The 16,398-nt window shown below is 52.3% G+C and overlaps 1 protein-coding gene across 3 annotated transcripts in view; it reads right to left on the bottom strand.

Annotated features, from left to right (window-relative positions):
• Window positions 1-269: 269 nt before the first annotated feature.
• The window catches only part of Bmp1 (bone morphogenetic protein 1), a 44,033-nt gene continuing 27,904 nt past the window's right edge, over window positions 270-16,398 (bottom strand). For 2 of the 3 annotated variants that reach the window (XM_021642425.2, XM_021642426.2), the window contains 7 exons: window positions 15,683-15,843; window positions 15,107-15,287; window positions 11,140-11,265; window positions 5,527-5,654; window positions 4,975-5,188; window positions 3,338-3,588; window positions 270-975 (listed from right to left, as the gene is read on the bottom strand). In XM_021642425.2, coding sequence (XP_021498100.1) covers window positions 841-975; window positions 3,338-3,588; window positions 4,975-5,188; window positions 5,527-5,654; window positions 11,140-11,265; window positions 15,107-15,287; window positions 15,683-15,843 — 1,196 coding nt within the window. In that variant the 3' untranslated portion in view covers window positions 270-840. Of the gene's footprint in view, window positions 976-3,337; window positions 3,589-4,974; window positions 5,189-5,526; window positions 5,655-11,139; window positions 11,953-15,106; window positions 15,288-15,682; window positions 15,844-16,398 lie in introns of those variants that run through there. The other variant, XR_009594252.1, reaches the window with a different exon arrangement.

A 16,398-nucleotide genomic window follows, 5' to 3' on the forward strand; every position in this document is an offset into this window, starting at 1 on the left:
CAGACAGCCTCTTTATAGAATGTTCTACTCCTGTTGTGTGGGAGGGCTATAAGCAGTGTGTGTGTGTGTGTGTGTGTGTGTGTGTGTGTGTGTGTCCATCCACCCTAGTGTGAAATCACACCCTTAGGAGTCCTGGAACTTTGAAAGGGAGCGGCAGCCAGCAAAGCCAGGTGTTTTGGCTCCATACTGGCTTCAGACACCCAGCAAGCTGGCACATCTGGAAGAAACCGCCATGCCCCCACATCGCAGACAGCATCTGGCACAGGATATTGGCTGTAACACTTTCTGTTTATTGGCTGGGGTGCCCTGGTGTGGCTGGTGAGCCATCGGGCCTAAGAGAAGCCCTGTCTTATTTATCCAACTCCCTCCTCTTCAACTCCCCACCATGGCTCCAAGGGGATACCCAGGAAACATGGGAGTGGGGGGGGAGGCAAAACCAAACCAAATTGAGGCTGGAGAAGGGGCAGGAAATGCACGTTACAATGAAGATTAGGGCCACCGGCTATACACAATACAGTGTGTAGAGACAGCCGGGAAGGCAGTAGGGTCCTGCACAGAGACTGCCTTGCCTCAGGCAGGGCCCCAAAGAGGAATGGTCACTTCAAGTGTCTTGGTGAAAGCTCCGGTTCCCTGGCCCCTCTGATGGGAGGCTGTAGGGAACTGGCTTACAGGGAGTCCAATTCCCCTACCTCCCGATGACACCTGGCCCACTGGCCCTGTAGGTCCTGGTGCCTGAGGGTGAGGGACAGTGTACCACCACCTGACTGTCACCCCCATAGTCCAGTCTGGGTGACCGAGGGAAGCAGGACTCCAGTTCCCGCTACCACGCAGGGGCAGCGGTCACTTCCTGCTGTGGAGTGTGTCCTGGAACTTGGTGCTTGTGTACCGCAGGTGGAAGCCTTTCTTGGAGATGGTGTCATCAGAGTGGAACTTCACCAGGACAGAATCTCCGGCCGAGTACACTTCCTCAGGAGGCTGCCAAGGAGAAGGATGGGCATGAGGAGTTGGGATGGGGCTGGGGTTGCTGTCCTCCCTCCCTGAGGTCCTCTGTGTCTCAAGATTCCCTATGAAGCAGGGTGGGGTGCCTGTAATCCCAGAACTCAAGAAGCAGAGCCAGAAGGAGAGCATTCTGGGCTCTCTAGTGAGAATGAGACCAGGTTGGGATATATATAACTTTTTTAAGAAAGAAAGATGGATGTAGGGCTGGAGGGATAATTCAGCAGTTAGGAGCACTTCCACTCTCTAGAGGACTTGAGTTCAATTCCCACAATGGGTGGCTCACAACCACCTATAACTCCAGTTCCAGAGAATCTGATGCCCTTGTCTAGTCTATTCAGGTACTGCACAAGCCCCCACTTCCCCCTCCACCACATACCCACAATTAAAAATAAAATATTTTTAAAATGAAGTAGAGCTCTATGCTACCAGGAACTTAAGGTAAAGTCTGGGAGAGGGCAGCTTGTTTTAACGTCAGAGTCACAGCTGGGCAGGCGTAGTGACCTTTCATGTTAGCACTTGAGAGGCAGAGGCTGAGGCAGATCTCTGCAAGTTCAAGATTAACCTGGTCTACATGGTAAGTTTGAGTCCAGTCAGGTTTACATAGTGGCAACCTGTCTCAAAAGAAAATGAACTCACCAAACTAAGCTCAGAGTCAGCCATTGCTTTTATTTATTTATTCATTTATTTACTTATTCTCTCTCTCTCTCTCTCTCTGTGTGTGTGTGTGTGTGTGTGTGTGTGTGTGTGTGTAGAGGGTCAGAGGACAGCCTTGGGTATCATTCCTAAGATGCCATTTATTATTAATTCATTAGTGAGACAGGATCCCACTGGCCTGGAAATTGCCAAATTGTGATTGGCCAGTGAGCCCCAGGAGTCTGTCTGTCTGTCTCTCTGGTGCTGGGATTACAAGTACATGCCACTCAGAGAGGAGGGAACAGCACTTCTCTGTCTACCAGGCTAGGCAGGGAGCCCAGATGTGGGCTCTTCAGTCCTCCATCTATTTCCGCTCCTGCCCTGGTTCTGGATGTAGACCTAACTTTTGCTCGGATTTCAGACCCTGAAGAGCTGCCTCAAGCCAGGGGGCCAGGGATTGAGGAAGCTAGGCAATGTGCCTTCTGAGCACATTGGGTGACTTTATGCCCTGGTCCTCCAACCATACGTAGAAGGAATCATTCCCGACAGACTTGAAGGCGTTTCCAGCAACTGTGCCAAGATGGAGAAGCCCTGCCTGGGTTCCTCTCCCACATGCCCTCTGCCCGCCCCAGCCTGGGGATGTCCCTGAAAAAGCCCCTCCTGGAAACATTTCCTTTGTTGTGCGACTTCAAGGAAGGGGCTGTACAGGGAGAAAGCACTAGTCTGACGGCCAGGGATGCCAGAGAGGCTGGGAGGCAGGCTGGGGGCCTGTTCATAGCCTCTCCCCACATTGCCTGCTCCACCTTGGCCCAGCCCCTGCTTCTCATGATAGCTCAAGCCCCTGAGAGGAGGTCAGGCCAATGCTGGGGCTGGCAGCTGAGACTGCTCCAGGGAAGTTTAGCCTTTCATGGGGTAGTAAAAGAGAGGAGAGAGAGGGGTGGGAGGCAGGGACTGCATTAGAAGTGGCAAGCAAGTGTGAGGGGAGGCAGGACAGGAAAAAGACAGGGAGAAGAGGGTGAGGGGAAGGGAGGGAGAGAAATAATTGTATCTATGGGTTAGGCCCAGTCTTTCTTACAAGCCAGCCAAAGTGATTGTGCCAGTAGCTTGGGCAGGTCCCCTCTACGTCAGAAGCAACCCCTAGGGCCTACTTGGATAGCAGCAGCAAAGGCTTTAGGACACAGTGGCCTCTCACCAGGGGAAAGACAGAGGAAGGGATTAATACTGTGTATGGCCAGACCATTCTGGTGAGTGCAACAGCTGAGAGCCCCTATTTCTGGTTCTGGCCCTAACCCCTGACCCCTCAACCAGTTCATCCCTGGGAAGTGGGAGTGGTGAGGTCAAGGGTTGAGTGGTTCAGGGAGAACTCTATCACCTCTACTTCCAGATATATGCAGTTCAGCAAGCCAGACCAAACTAGTCCCAAGGGGGCCTACGTCTGGGTGGAGCCCAGGCCAGGGGTTGTAGAAACTTTTACACTGCCTGGAAAGGAGCCTGGTTCCCTGGGGTAAGGATAACCCAAGGAGTGATGGCCTCTGTGAGTGCCCCAGGTTTAGCAAATTAGCTTTTGAAGAGGGCCAGGCACACATCCTTCCAGCCAACCTAGTACCCTAGGCCTCCAGGGATTCTAGCGACATCAGCTCTGCATCTGGAGATCAGGGTGAGGGTTGGAAGGCAATGTGAGGTATGGTGCGAGAAGGGTGCTCACCCCAGAGCCACAGTAGCGCCCCAGTCTGGGAGCTGTGCTGTCATAGCCATCAAAGAGTTCCATGTAGTCATAGCCACAGTCGGTCTCCTCCTCCACCTCGAAGGTCTGGAACACCAGCTCCACGCCGTAGCCCTCCTCAGCCACGATGACCCACTCGCAGTCCACCCCGCCAGGGTAGTTGTTATCACCAAATTGGGCGTGGGAATAAAGGTCTTTGGTCTTCACGTCTGCCCGAACTTGGCCCCCACACTCTGCAGGGGGACGGATGACAAGACTGACCCCCACTGATGAGAACACCACATTAACTGTCCTGTGCAGCACCACCCAGCACCGCACAGACAGATTCCGGGTGCACAGGCCACGCGGCCAGTGAGAGGTGGGATCTCGCCTAGCCTCAAGCAAATGTCCTGGCCGTGCCGCCTCAGGAGGAGGCCACGGGGCGCTCAGGGGTGAAATCCTGAGTAAGAGGTAGCATGAAGCAGTGGTGTTGGGAAAGGTAAGCTTTCCCTGAGGAGGAACTGCTCCTGTGTTCTAATTGAAGGCTGCCATGGGAGAGCATGGCCCAGCACCCCTCAAACTTTAAACTTGGACAGAAAAGCTATCCATTGGGTTTTTTCGTGTGTGAACTGATTTTTAAGTGTTGGCTCACATTTAAACGAACAAACAAAAATCAACCAAACAAGAACAGAGACACCTCACTACTCCACTATGGATCAAACACTGGCGTTTCCAGCCTCTGGTTGGTGAACTTATCCGAAGAACGAACACAGCAACTGCTCTACTCTGCATGTCCCTGGCCTTCCTCCTAGACCCTAGGCTCAGTTTCTGTGAAAGAGGTGGGAAGGGAGCTCTGATGGAGGCAAAGGGAAGGGCAAGAGGCTGTGGATCTACCAGATCTGTCTGGAACGCCCAGGGCCCACCAGCAGACAAAAAATTCGATACTGATATCCTTGGCCTGGTTTCGGGCCTCCCAGGACCAGTCTCCAGCTTCCCTCTGCAGCTGCATGGTTCCCGCTGCTCTCTTCACACCAGTATCCCTGCTCTACTCAGACCAGGCGACTTGCTGTCCACCTGTGTGGACCCTGAGCCCTGCCCCCCACCACCCGGAATGACTCCAACAACTCCCCCAAGTCAGCTTTTCTCCCCTCTCTTTTTTCCCCAGTCATGTTTTGTCTTAGGCTGTAATCACCAATGCCTGGCTTATCTCTCTGCCTGACTATGAGTTCCTGGAGCAGGCAGGGTAAGGGCTGATTCACCGCCACTTGGTCAAATAAACAAATGCAGAGCAAGCTCTTTGGGGGCTGGGAGCTCCCTCGAAGTTCATTTTCTGAGCTGTGCTTAAAATGATGCTCTCCCCGTTCCTAGGTTCCTTAACCACGCCTTCCTCTCATCACTGTCACTATACCCTGTTTTCTGATCTTCGAAATCCCTATGGTGTTTCTTCCACACCCTTCAGTGCTCACTCCAATAATCTGGTCCTCAGAACACAGCACTGGCCTTGGGGTTACTGGGCTCTGTTCTATGGCCTTTCAAAGGCCCTTTGTAAACTCAAGGCTCGGGTTGGCATCCAGAGTCAGCAATGTACCCCGGGGCAAACCTCAGTGTAAGGGCATCGCCTGGCCTGTGGTCGGCCTCACCTGTGGAGTGGGATGCCTGGAAGCCTTTCCTCTGTACGGAGTTGTCTGAGTAGAAGCGCAAGAACATGCGGTTGCCTGTAGCCAGGATGGGCTCAGGCTTCTTACTGCCACAGAACCGGCCAAGGACTGGCGCCTTGGCATCGCGCCCATCGAACACCTCCAGGTGGTCATAAGCGCACTCGGGCTGAGACTCTATATCCATCTCCATGAAGGTCTGGAGGACACAAGAAGGGAGTCCAGATTAGAAAGCTCTCTATACCTCTGGACCCCAGCTCACACACAATCCCCACTTCCCCACCCTGTGGTAGCAATCAGGGCTGTGGGATGATTGATGGTAAAGGAGGACTCAGGCATGGGCAGGGGCAGAGACATCTTCAAATTACATTCAGAAAGAGGGCTCCTTCTCAGGAAGACTTGTTTCTGTATGGATGGGTAGGTCCTGAGGCTCAGCCAGGCCACCCCATCTACAGACAACACCGTGGACTCACACAGGTCTTTGCAGATGGCATGGAGGAGCAGAGTGTCCGTACAGGGTGCCAGGTGGTATCTTACCAGCTTTACCCGATGCCCAGGGGTGCTGGAGATGGCCCACGTACACTCCTTCTTGCTGGGGTACTTGTCTGGCCAGTTGGGGCTGGTGATGGTGCCACTGGTGGATGTCACCTTGTGTTCACAGCCGGCTGTGGGATAGGAGCAATGAAGGGGGTCACCGGGGACCTACCACCCCAATACCCCCTGTGAAGAAGGAGCTCCCCTCCTGCCCCCTCCTTTGCTCTTCCTCTTGCCCTCCATTTACAAAATAGACTGAAGACACACATCATTTCTTCTCTGTTCAGTTACCCATTCTAGGAGAAAATTTAATGACTTGGTTTCTAAAGAAACCAAGTTGAGACCCTAAGGGCAGAAGATGAGGCCCACTACTCTGTTGTGACCGTCTGTCTACCACTTCTGTCCAGCTGTCACATTCTTTCTCCACTCTGCAACCCGGGAACCTTTGCGCACTGTGACTATGGACTCTTCCAGCAGCCTCCATAGTCACCAGAGACTTTGGCACCTGACAACTCATCCCCAAACTCTACTCCTGCTGCCGCTACAGGTGACAGAAACAAACAAGTGAACGATCCCCCCACCCCCATCAAGGCCTCTGATTTCTGACCTTCTCAGTTCTTCTGGTTCTTCTCTCTCCTTACAACCTCCCTCTGGGTTTTCCATGCATGTATTTTTTTTCCCAGCATGCTTAAAGGTTCCCTAAGTATCCACAAGGGATTTGATAGAGAATCATAACTACCAAAATCCACAATGCTCAAGCCTCTTACATAAAATGGTGTAATATTTGTAGAGACCCTACACAAACGTTCTCATATTTGTGTTCTCTCTCTCTCCCTTACCCCACCCCAGTGGTTTCATATAGTCCAGGATGTTCTTCAACTTCCAATCCCTCTGCCTCTATTTCCTAAGATTATTGGCATGTGCCTATCATACCCAGTTTATATGGTTCTGGAAACTAAGCCTAGGGCATTGTATATGCCAGGCAAGAACTTTGAGCTATTTTTGTAGCCCACCCTGTGCACTTTAAATCTTTGGGGTTCTTATATCATATTTAACAAAATGAAAATGGAGTTTTCCATCTGTTTGTTTATGAAGGGTCAGTCAGGGCTTGAACTCATAATCCTCTTGCCTCCTGAGCACTGGGATTACAGGTGCATACCCCCACATTCACACTGCACTGTTTGAGGAATGATGACAAGAAAAACAAATCTGCTCAACAGGAATACAGATGGACCCATTATGGGACTAAGTGTATTTTCTGATGGAGGTTGGCTCAATTCAGATAATGAACTGACCAACTAGAGGTCTGTCTTTCTTCACAGTAGATCAGTTGGCTGCCCTCTGCAGCTGGGTTGCATGGCTGATCACCAGAATGCTGGTATTACTACCTTAGACACCCCGTTCAGCTGGGCCTGGTAAGCATATGCTGTAATTCCAGCTACAAGGGAGGCCAAGGCAGAAAAAAAAATCACAAAGTCAGCTAGCTATGGAGTCAGTCAAAGGCCAGACTGGGCAGTTTAGCAAGACTTTCCCTAAAATAAAAAGTGAAAAGAGATCTGGGAATGTGGCTCAGTGGCACACCACTTGCCTGGGATGTGTGAGGTCCTAGGTTCAATCCCCAATACAAAGCAAATGAACAAACAAGAGGGGGACTCTAGAGAGATGGCTCCATCAGTAAAGGGTTTGCCAGCCAGGTGGTGGTGGTGCTCGCCTTTAACCCCAGCATTCGGGAGGCAGAGGCAAGCACAGGAGTTCAGGGCCAGCCTGATCTTTCAGGAGAGTTTCAGGAGAGTCAGAGTTACATAGAGAAATCTTGTCTCAAAAAACAATAAACAAACAAACAAACAAACAAATAAATAAGCGTTTGCCATACAATTATGAATATAGAGTTCAATCACTAGTGACCACATAAAAGCCAAGTGTGGTACCACACATTTAAAATCCCAGCACTGGTGAGACAGGAACAGGAGAATCCTTGGAACTTTCTTGCCTTCTAGTATAGCCAAATCATTGGGCCCCAGGTTCAGTGATAGACCCTTTCTCAAAAAAATATACTGGAGAGTGATAGAGGGAGACACCTGATGTCAACCTAGAGTTTCCACATGCAATCCTGCCCCCCTAACTTGAACATATACACAAACTAAATAAAAAAAAAAGGAAGCAGAACGTCATTTGTGGTGTCCTGCCTCACCAGGGCCCCCACATCATTAGACCCTCATTACGCCCGTCCATCACCACCTGAGACATCAGTAACTGCTCCAAACCTCCAGCCTTCTCCATCTATCAGTTACCCAGCAGCAGACCAGTCTACCTCCCGAGTCCTGAAGAAACGAGGGCCTCGGATGTGAACCCTCCTTGTCTCTCCTTCTCTCCCATCTTGGGGCCTCTGAGAAAACGTAATGCCTCCCTGTGAAAACGGACTGTCCTTCTGGAGGCTGGTGGTCAACTGCAGCCAGTAGCAGGGAACACTTACATAAAGAGGATCAAGCCATGGCCACTGTCTCCCAGTTCTGGAGCCCGTGAGCTCCTGAAGTCACCCCCCCTCCCATGTCTCTGGAGGCCCTCCAGCCTTAGTTATCCTTCTTGCTTTTTCTTCCAAGCTGATCTCCTGAACATCTGGCTAGGGCCGCTTTCTCTCTACCTGAGTCTCCTCTTTCTATAGCAACCTGACTTCCACACAAGGCATAGCCTCCCAAGCAAAGCACACATTTAAAAGTTTATGCCCTTCTGCCTGCCACAAGGCCAGGGGAAGGCTGGCCTGGACTCTGGTGTGAGAGCCTGTCCCAAAACAAAACAAAAGCCACTGATCACTGGTCATGACCACACCGTAGCAGAACCCTTAAAGACAAGCGTACGATCTATCTGAAGTATTCCCTAAATGCTCAAGACATAAAGGCTTTGCCACCAGTGAAGCAATATGGCTTTTGGAATGTCACTGGATCATGAGAGATCTGATCTCATTAGTGGATTAATTCACTGATGTGTTCACAGCTGAACAGACTGTTGGCAGAGAAGGAGGGGTTGGAAGCGCGTGGAGATAAAGCCAAACTGGAGGAAGAGCATCTTTCTAAGGATATGCTCTTGAAGGGTAGATATCTTGTCCCTGGCTACTGCTGCCTCTCTGCCCCACGACCCACTTCTGTATTGAACAGGATTGTTCCAACATGATTTTGGCCATGCCTGAAGTCCAAAGCGATGGAGCCAAATGACTGCAAAGTCATGGACCAAACCCTGCACCAGCCAAGATAAAAATTGCCCTCTTTTAAGCTGTTTTCTTCAGATTGCTTTTTTTTTTGGGGGGGGGGGGTATAGAAAGCAGTCAGTCAGTGTGTGGTGGGGTTGTCAAAAGAAAAGAGACAGGCAGACAGACCACACCCTACAGCCATGGCTCACCTAACTCTCAAGTCCTCAAATCTCTGTGGTTGTCTCAAGCGCCGCCTCTCTGTTGCTGTGTGCTGTTCCCATCACTCACTGCAGTTACTGATGGCCACCCTGCCCACCCTACCGCCACACTGGCTTTCCTGCTCTGCCTCCCACGCACCCCCACATCTCTTCTCAGGCTCGGAGCCATATCTGTGCACATTCCCCCAAAGAACCCTAAACAGAATTAGATCCTCCGTGGGGACAGAGATGTGGACTGATCTGCCATCAGCCTACCTCCAAGGGAGGGATCAGGAGTGTCTCTAAGCGCGCCAGAAGGTGGACTGATGAGCAAGCCACTGTCCCTTTCCTTCTAAACTGCAGAAGTAGAATGTGGTTTAGAAAACCACAGGACTGGGTTCTGCTAGGTAAAGGCAGTGGGTGTTCTGTGAGTCAGAGGCTCCGGACCTGGGCACCCTCGTTAGTTGGTGGAAGCTCTCAGCTCCATGCAGTTTTTACTGTCGGGTGCTTCGGTTCTCTTAATTCTTCTCGGCAGCTTCTTTATTTATAGTTAGGTTGTTCACTTAATGATAGCAAAGGATCACGTGTTAGGGACTAATCTCGGTGTGCAAAGTAACAGCAATACAGCTCAGCTCTCTGAAGAGCAGTGTTTTGTTTGTTTGTCACGTAGTGAATGAACAAACAAACCCAGAGCGGTTAAATGAATCACCCTAAGTCACACAAACGTTCAGTGGCAGAGGCACGTCTGTTAGGCTGCTGGGATTGCAAGTGCTCAAGCAGGCACAGGACACAGAATTAATAAGTCAGAACAGTGTTATATCTTGTCCAAAGAGGTACTGGATGCTTTGAGTGGTTGGGAGGGAAGATTCCTTTAAATACACTGAGCATCCCTTATCCAAAGTGCTGGGACCAGAAGTGTTTGAAGGAAATGAGCTACAAGGATGGAACTCAAGTTTCAATTAAATTCATTCTCATTCTGTATATACCCTATGAACATAGCCTGAAAGTTCTTTTTAAATTTATAAAATCTGGGGCTGGAGAGATGTCTCAGTGGTTACGAACACACACTGCTCCGTCACAGGATCAAAGTTCGGTTCCCAGCATCTACATCAAGTTTCCAGCTTCAGGGGAAATCCAATGCCCTCTTCTGGCCTCCACTGGTAACTGCATGCATGTGCACATGCACACACGCACAACCACAATTAAAAATGAAATATAATTTTAAAATTTATTATTATTACAATGATGTGGAAACCAGAGGACGACCTGTGGAGCTGTTTCTCTGCTTCCACCTTTATGTAGGTTCTAGGGATGAACTCAGGCTGAGCCATCTTGTCAGTCCCTGAAGCTATTTTCCATATTCTCAGTGTGCCTGTGTTTTGACTACAACCAAGCACATGAGGTCAGGGTTAGACTTTCCTACTTGTAGCATCATGATGGTGTTCAAAAAGTTTCAGATTTTTAGAACATTCTGGATTTTGAGTATTCACATTAGGGGTGCTTATCATTTATATGCAGGGATCTAGCGTCAGGAAAGTAGCAACCCCACTCTGAGAGTCCCCAGGGTGAAAAGTGTAGCCAATAATGGCAGTGGACTCAACTGTGCTTCTGGGAATGCTCCATCACTTCCCAGCCCCCCTCTCTTTTAGGAGTAAGCGTGACCTTCATTTTACAGCCCAGGCACAGAATGAGTAAGCAGCCACCCAAGGGCACACAGTTAGCCAAGTGATAGATCCAGACCAGGACACCTAGCTTCAGGGTCAGTGTTCTTAGCTGCTATCTTATCTGTTCTGTGTGTCAGAGGAGGCCATACCAGACAGAAAGGCTTGGATTCAGGAGTTTAGGAGGCTGCTTTTTTTTTTTTCCTTTTAATTCAGGGTTCTCTGTGTAGCTCTAGCTGTCCTTGAACTCTAAAGATTCATGTACCTCTACCTACCAAGTGCTGGGATTAAAGGCCTGAGCCACAGGGCCCAGCTTGGATTCCAATTTTAAGAGCCCAGAAATGGACCTTCAGCATCTGTGGATTCTTCTCCTGATGTGGACAAGGGACGAGGACCTATGCCCATGACCTGGGTACCATAATAAGGGAGGGTGGCCCATGCACCAGGTGGAGGTACTAGCCTTCCCTTCCTCTGCACCGAGATACCTACATGAGGATGCCCCCTGGCAGTGCGAGGTGCCTTGGCAAGCTCTGGTCACCCTCTCCATCTCCCTCACCTTCTCCACGGGTCTTACCTTCCTTGCAGTCATGTTTGTTGTCGTGAAGGACGAAGCCACTGCGACACTGACACTCGTAGCTGCCAAACGTGTTCACACAGTCCTGCTGGCAGCCACCATTGTCCTTGGAACATTCATCCTTGTCTGTGAGGGCGCAAACAAGAGCAATGGGTCTGTACGGGCCGAGGTCTGGTCACCCCAGGGAAAGTGGGAGGCCTGGCAGGGCTTCCTCCTGTGGGAGGGAGTGCGCAGGAGGGCTGGGTGCTGAGTGCAAGGTCAGGGTGATGATGGAGTTCTGGACACTGCATCAGTGGAGCCAGCTGAGTGGGCCTCCGCTCTGGGCAGAGAAGGTAGAAGTGGGCAGAAGTGGGCGGAGGGAGGGTTGTGGTCTGGAGATGACCAGCATGGGGACCTCTACCATTACCTGCTTACTGGACAGACGGACAAGTGGAAAAACAGACACAGGGACAAGCAGACTGCAAGAGAAAGGAGCAGGACGCAGGGGTCCCTCTTTTACTTCACAACAGGAAATGTCACAGACACCATCAAAGTGGGAGGGGGCAGGGAAGGTTCCCCTGTCTGCTGGAGGGGGCAGGGGGAGAGGAGAGCACCAGTTCTGTCCAGCCAAAGGAGGTGGCTGGAATGGCAGAGTGGAGGCAGGGAGTGGGTGGGCTCCACAGCCCCCAGCCCACTCCGTCCGAGGTGAGCTTCCTGAGTAATGAAGGGTCTGGGGGCCTGGCAGGCCTCATTGGGGGGTCCGGTTTCTTTTCTGCACTCGGAATTTGAGCTGGTGGGGGCGTCCCCGAGGGGGCTGCAGAGCTGGCCTCTTTTCTGAAATGAGAGAGAGAGAAGGAGAAAAGGGACCGAGGAGTGGGGGTGGAAGGCAGGAACCGGGGAGGGGAATGAATAAAAACTAGACCCCAGGTCTCCGGACAGGTGGACAGGGCAGAGTTGGGGCAGGAGGGCAGGCAGACCCGCATGCAGGACGGCCATGTCACTACGGCTGGGTTAGCAGGAGGCACAGCAAGAGAGAACAAGACCGAGCCTGTGGCAGGGAGAAGGGCTGGAGGGATGGCACCCTCTGAGGCGTGCACCCTGGGGGGGAAGAGAAACTCAGAGTGGCTGGCAGAGGGGGGCAGTGGCACGGGCTTAGTAAGAGCTCCGCTCACCCTCATTCTGACAGTCGCATACAAGAGTGTGTGAGACGCAGACATACACTCCCACGAACACAACCAAAAACACAGCCCCGTGCACGGAAGAACTGCAAGCGTGTACTCAAGTCCTGCTTGTCTCTCTCATACACACACAGGCAGACATCTGTAGGCTACCACGAAGGCCCAGACACAAAGTCAGAGTCACACACACACTACCTACTCACCCATCTGTGTGGGGGTGAACACACAAGACCCACATGGCCTATTCAGTATGTGTGTGCGTGGAAACATAGGCAGCTAGAAACACACAGGCGGCAGCAGACACATCTAGGTAGACAGGAAAACCTGCATACGTGGAGACATGAGGACCCACTGTGGATGAAGGAAAACATCCATGCAGAGGTGCTCATGCCCATCATGTGGGCATTTACAGAGTTACGCGCGCGCGCACACGCACACACACACACGCACACACACACACACACACACACACACACACACACACACACTCACGGTCACAGGCCTGTGTGCCACCCTGTTGCTCTAAGCCTGTGGTGCCTGGCATAGAAGAGGGCACTTTGAATAACAGGTGTGTGGACCCCAGTTACACCCAGAATTCCAGAGACGAACAACAGAGTGGAGAGATGGCTGCTGGCATGCCACTGACCAGACAAGTCTGTTCCTTCTCTAACTTGAGCAGAGGAGCCTGAGGGCTACAGGCCTGCCTCCTCGAAGGTCCTACTTCTACCCGTGCTCAGGTTGACTGGACCCGTCAAGAGTCCACAGGAGCATTCAGCTAAGAGGTGGGGTTGTCAAGCCCCTTCCCCGAGGCTCCTTCTCTGGATATCGGAGCCTGTCTGAGGAAGCTGTTGCCGCCCTCATCTGTGAGACATGTCCTGAGGTGTATGGGGTACCCCTCCCGGGACTCTGCCGGGAGTTCCAGGGGGCTCAGATCACGAAGTGAGCCATGGCTTCCCTATCATGTTTGGACCCCCCTCAAACCTTCTTCGCAGTTGCTCCCCAAATACCTACTCCAGAGCCTGGAACCCAGGTGGGGTAAAATAAAGATGTTAAGTCGATGAGTGGATGGGTGAGTGAGTGGCTAAAGAAATGAGTGTGGGAATGACGATTCTGTGGCTGGCTACCTGAACATCTGGGAGAGGACTCGCACACCTTGAAAAGTAGACGACCCGTTCTGTAACCGGAGAACATACTACAGGGGGGGTTGGAGCAGGGGAGGTGGCACAGACCCCAACAAGGAGATGGCACTCACCCTACAGTGCCCAAATGCCCTGGAGGTGCTGGGGTCAGACCGAAGGTCTTCAGGCTCTTGCTTCTCCTTCTTGTCTTAGGGTCTCCTCGATGGGTGTCCCAAAGCCACACAGTCCACACAGCCCCCTCCTGGGGGCCAGAGTCACATGCCCCAGGCCCTGAGGCTGAACTCTGATGCCCATCGATGAGGGTTCTCTGCAGGTTTCTTGTGCAAGGGGCAATGCATATATGTGTGTTGCATGTGTGCGCATGCGTGTATGCATATGTGTGCATGCATATGTGTGCATGCGTGTATGCATATGTGTGAGCATATGTACATGCACATATATGTCTTGTACAGTGTTGAGTATTATACTGGGCATGAGGAGACAAGGCAGCAACTCCAGACAAGCATGAGTATTGCCCCTATCCTCTCCAAGACTGGACCAACAGAAGGGCAGAGACAGACAAGAGTAAGCAGGTAATGGTTTCTGTGAGAGGTCCACCCTGGCAGGTACTCTATCCCCTCAGGCCTCTGGAAAGCACCTTTTTTTCTAAGTGGGCCTAGGGAAGGGCAGGCTTGGTGTTACACAGAGAGGGTCTCAGCAAGCAACGGGGCAGGGGCTGGGGGCAGTAGCTCAACGTTAAGCAGAGCAGGACAGCTGGCAGTGCCAAGCAGGGAACCAGTGCACAAGGACAGGTGCATGGCATCCAGGTGGGGCAGGCAAGGGTGCAGGGCAGCCACATAGGGGGCTGAAGGATGCAGGACCCTGGGTAAGGAGGGGAGAACGGGAGACAGCATGGACGAAGTCATGGGCTTCCTGCTTCCTGTCCACCCTAGGTCCACCCCCACCAGGAGAAGTCGGGCTGAAGGTCCCTAACCCGCCCTTCCACAAGCCACCTGCTCCAGCTAGCCCACTAGCTCCCTGCTCTTTCCACACTCTACTGAAAAGTGTTCCCACCCTTCACTGTAGGGTCTGGGCCCTTTTGCTCCTGGCCTCATGGTAACCCGGGGGCCAAAGACTTAGGGATTCCTAAAGCAGGGGAGAGGTCTCCCAAGACCCCAGAGGTCCATCTTGGGAAGGTTGGGTTTGGACCACCCAGAGAGGGACTGCAAAAGGGTCAGATGAAGCTAAGGGGTGGATCAAGGAAGGCCTCCCATTGGCAGGGGAATGGGCAGCCTTGGTACTAAAGGGTGGAGGCGACTCCTCTTTTAGGAAGACCTGGCATGAACCCAGTGGGCCGGGTGGGGTCTGATTAGAAGTCCAGCTGCTGCCAGAAGAACTGCCCCACACAGTCCAAGGCAAACACTCCCCTCTTTCCCATCCCTGTGTTCTCATGCAACTGAACTCCCTGTCCCAGGACTTCCCCTTTCAGGCCTTGGCTTGCAGTCCTCCTCATTTCTGCACTTAAATGCTCTGCCCCTCCCTAGGCCTGGCACAACTAAAGTTTTAAGGGCTTCCCAATAAAGAGATTCAGATGCACTGGCGAGGCAGGGGGCTAGGTGACCAGGGAGGGCAGGGGAACCCCATCCTTTTGTGGGAGAGGCAGGGCTGGAGACCAGGGAACCCAAGGGTTACCTGAGAAGAAGTGGGCCTTGAAGCCCTTTTTGGACACAGTATTGTCAGACTTGAACTCCACACGCATATTGTTGTATTGGGAAGTGATGACCTCTGGCTTCTCGGAGCCACAGAACTTGCCATGCAGCTTAGAGTCAGCTGTGAGTCCGCTACGCACCTCCACAAAGTCGTACTTGCACACCTGCGGGAGAGCCCAGCTCCAGTCGCTTTCTCCACTCACTTCCTGGCAAACTATCAGGCTGATCAACTGCTGCTGTGTGCATTGCAGAGCCCCAGGGCAGCTGTACTCTGGCTCTTCCCCCACCCCATCAACTCCTGCTGTGTGCATGACGAAGCCCTAGGGCAGCTGGCCCCAAGCCCTTCCTCCGTCTACAAGTGTCCATTTTTACCTGCAGGTGCTTTTTCACGGCCCCTCAAACCCTCTAAGCTTCCATCTATTGGGCACCCTCCTCTCTGTCCTCAGAACCTTTCTAATTCTTGCCTAACTGTAGAAAGCAGGCACTGAGCCAAGCACCTACCCACCCCCCCACCCCCCCGCCATGCTTCCCTACCCACCTCAGCTCCTGAGGCACTTACGTCATTGCCCTCCGTCTCGAAGAAGTCAAATTGCAGGGAGATGCGGTACTGGGTGGGGGCCACCAACTGCCAGATGCAGTTTTTGTTGGGAGGGTACTCTTTGGGCCAGCCGGGGCTGGTGATGGAGCCATTGAGCTTGGTGAGGAATCCGCCACAGGCAGCTGGAGGGACAAGGGAGTGGCGTCATCCACCAGGAGTCCCCACTCCTGGTGGCCTGAAGCCTAGACTAGACAACAGTCTGGGGGGGGGTGGAGGCCCGTGGGTCCCACAATTCAGGGGGCATGGGACAGATGGTAGGGGCCTTTGAAGGCGAGCCCAAAGTTTAAGAGCAGAGGAAGCTACATGTATGGTCATTTCTAACACCTCCTCTGGAAACTGGGACAGAAATCTACTCGGAGGGGGGCACAGAGGAGCCTGGAGCATGTGCAGTGTGGGCAGTCCTGGAAGGGGACACGGAGGAGCTGTTCAAAGGCAGGGAGACCAGCCTGGCCTGCAGCTGCTTCCCTGAAGGGCTGTCACTAGCACATCGGTTGAGACAGTCGGCAAACATGGCTTCTGAACTGTGGATCACGACCCTCTGGAGGGAGGTGACATCAATGACCAGGTCGAAATCAGTATTAACAAAGGAGTCAGAATAAAACCCCCTAATGACAGTGGGTATCACACTCTGCCGATGATCTGGGGGCTGAGATGTAGGACAGCTTTCTCATCAGTGG

Source organism: Meriones unguiculatus, chromosome 9 (genome assembly GCF_030254825.1).
Source record: "Meriones unguiculatus strain TT.TT164.6M chromosome 9, Bangor_MerUng_6.1, whole genome shotgun sequence".
Classification (NCBI taxonomy): domain Eukaryota; kingdom Metazoa; phylum Chordata; class Mammalia; order Rodentia; family Muridae; genus Meriones; species Meriones unguiculatus.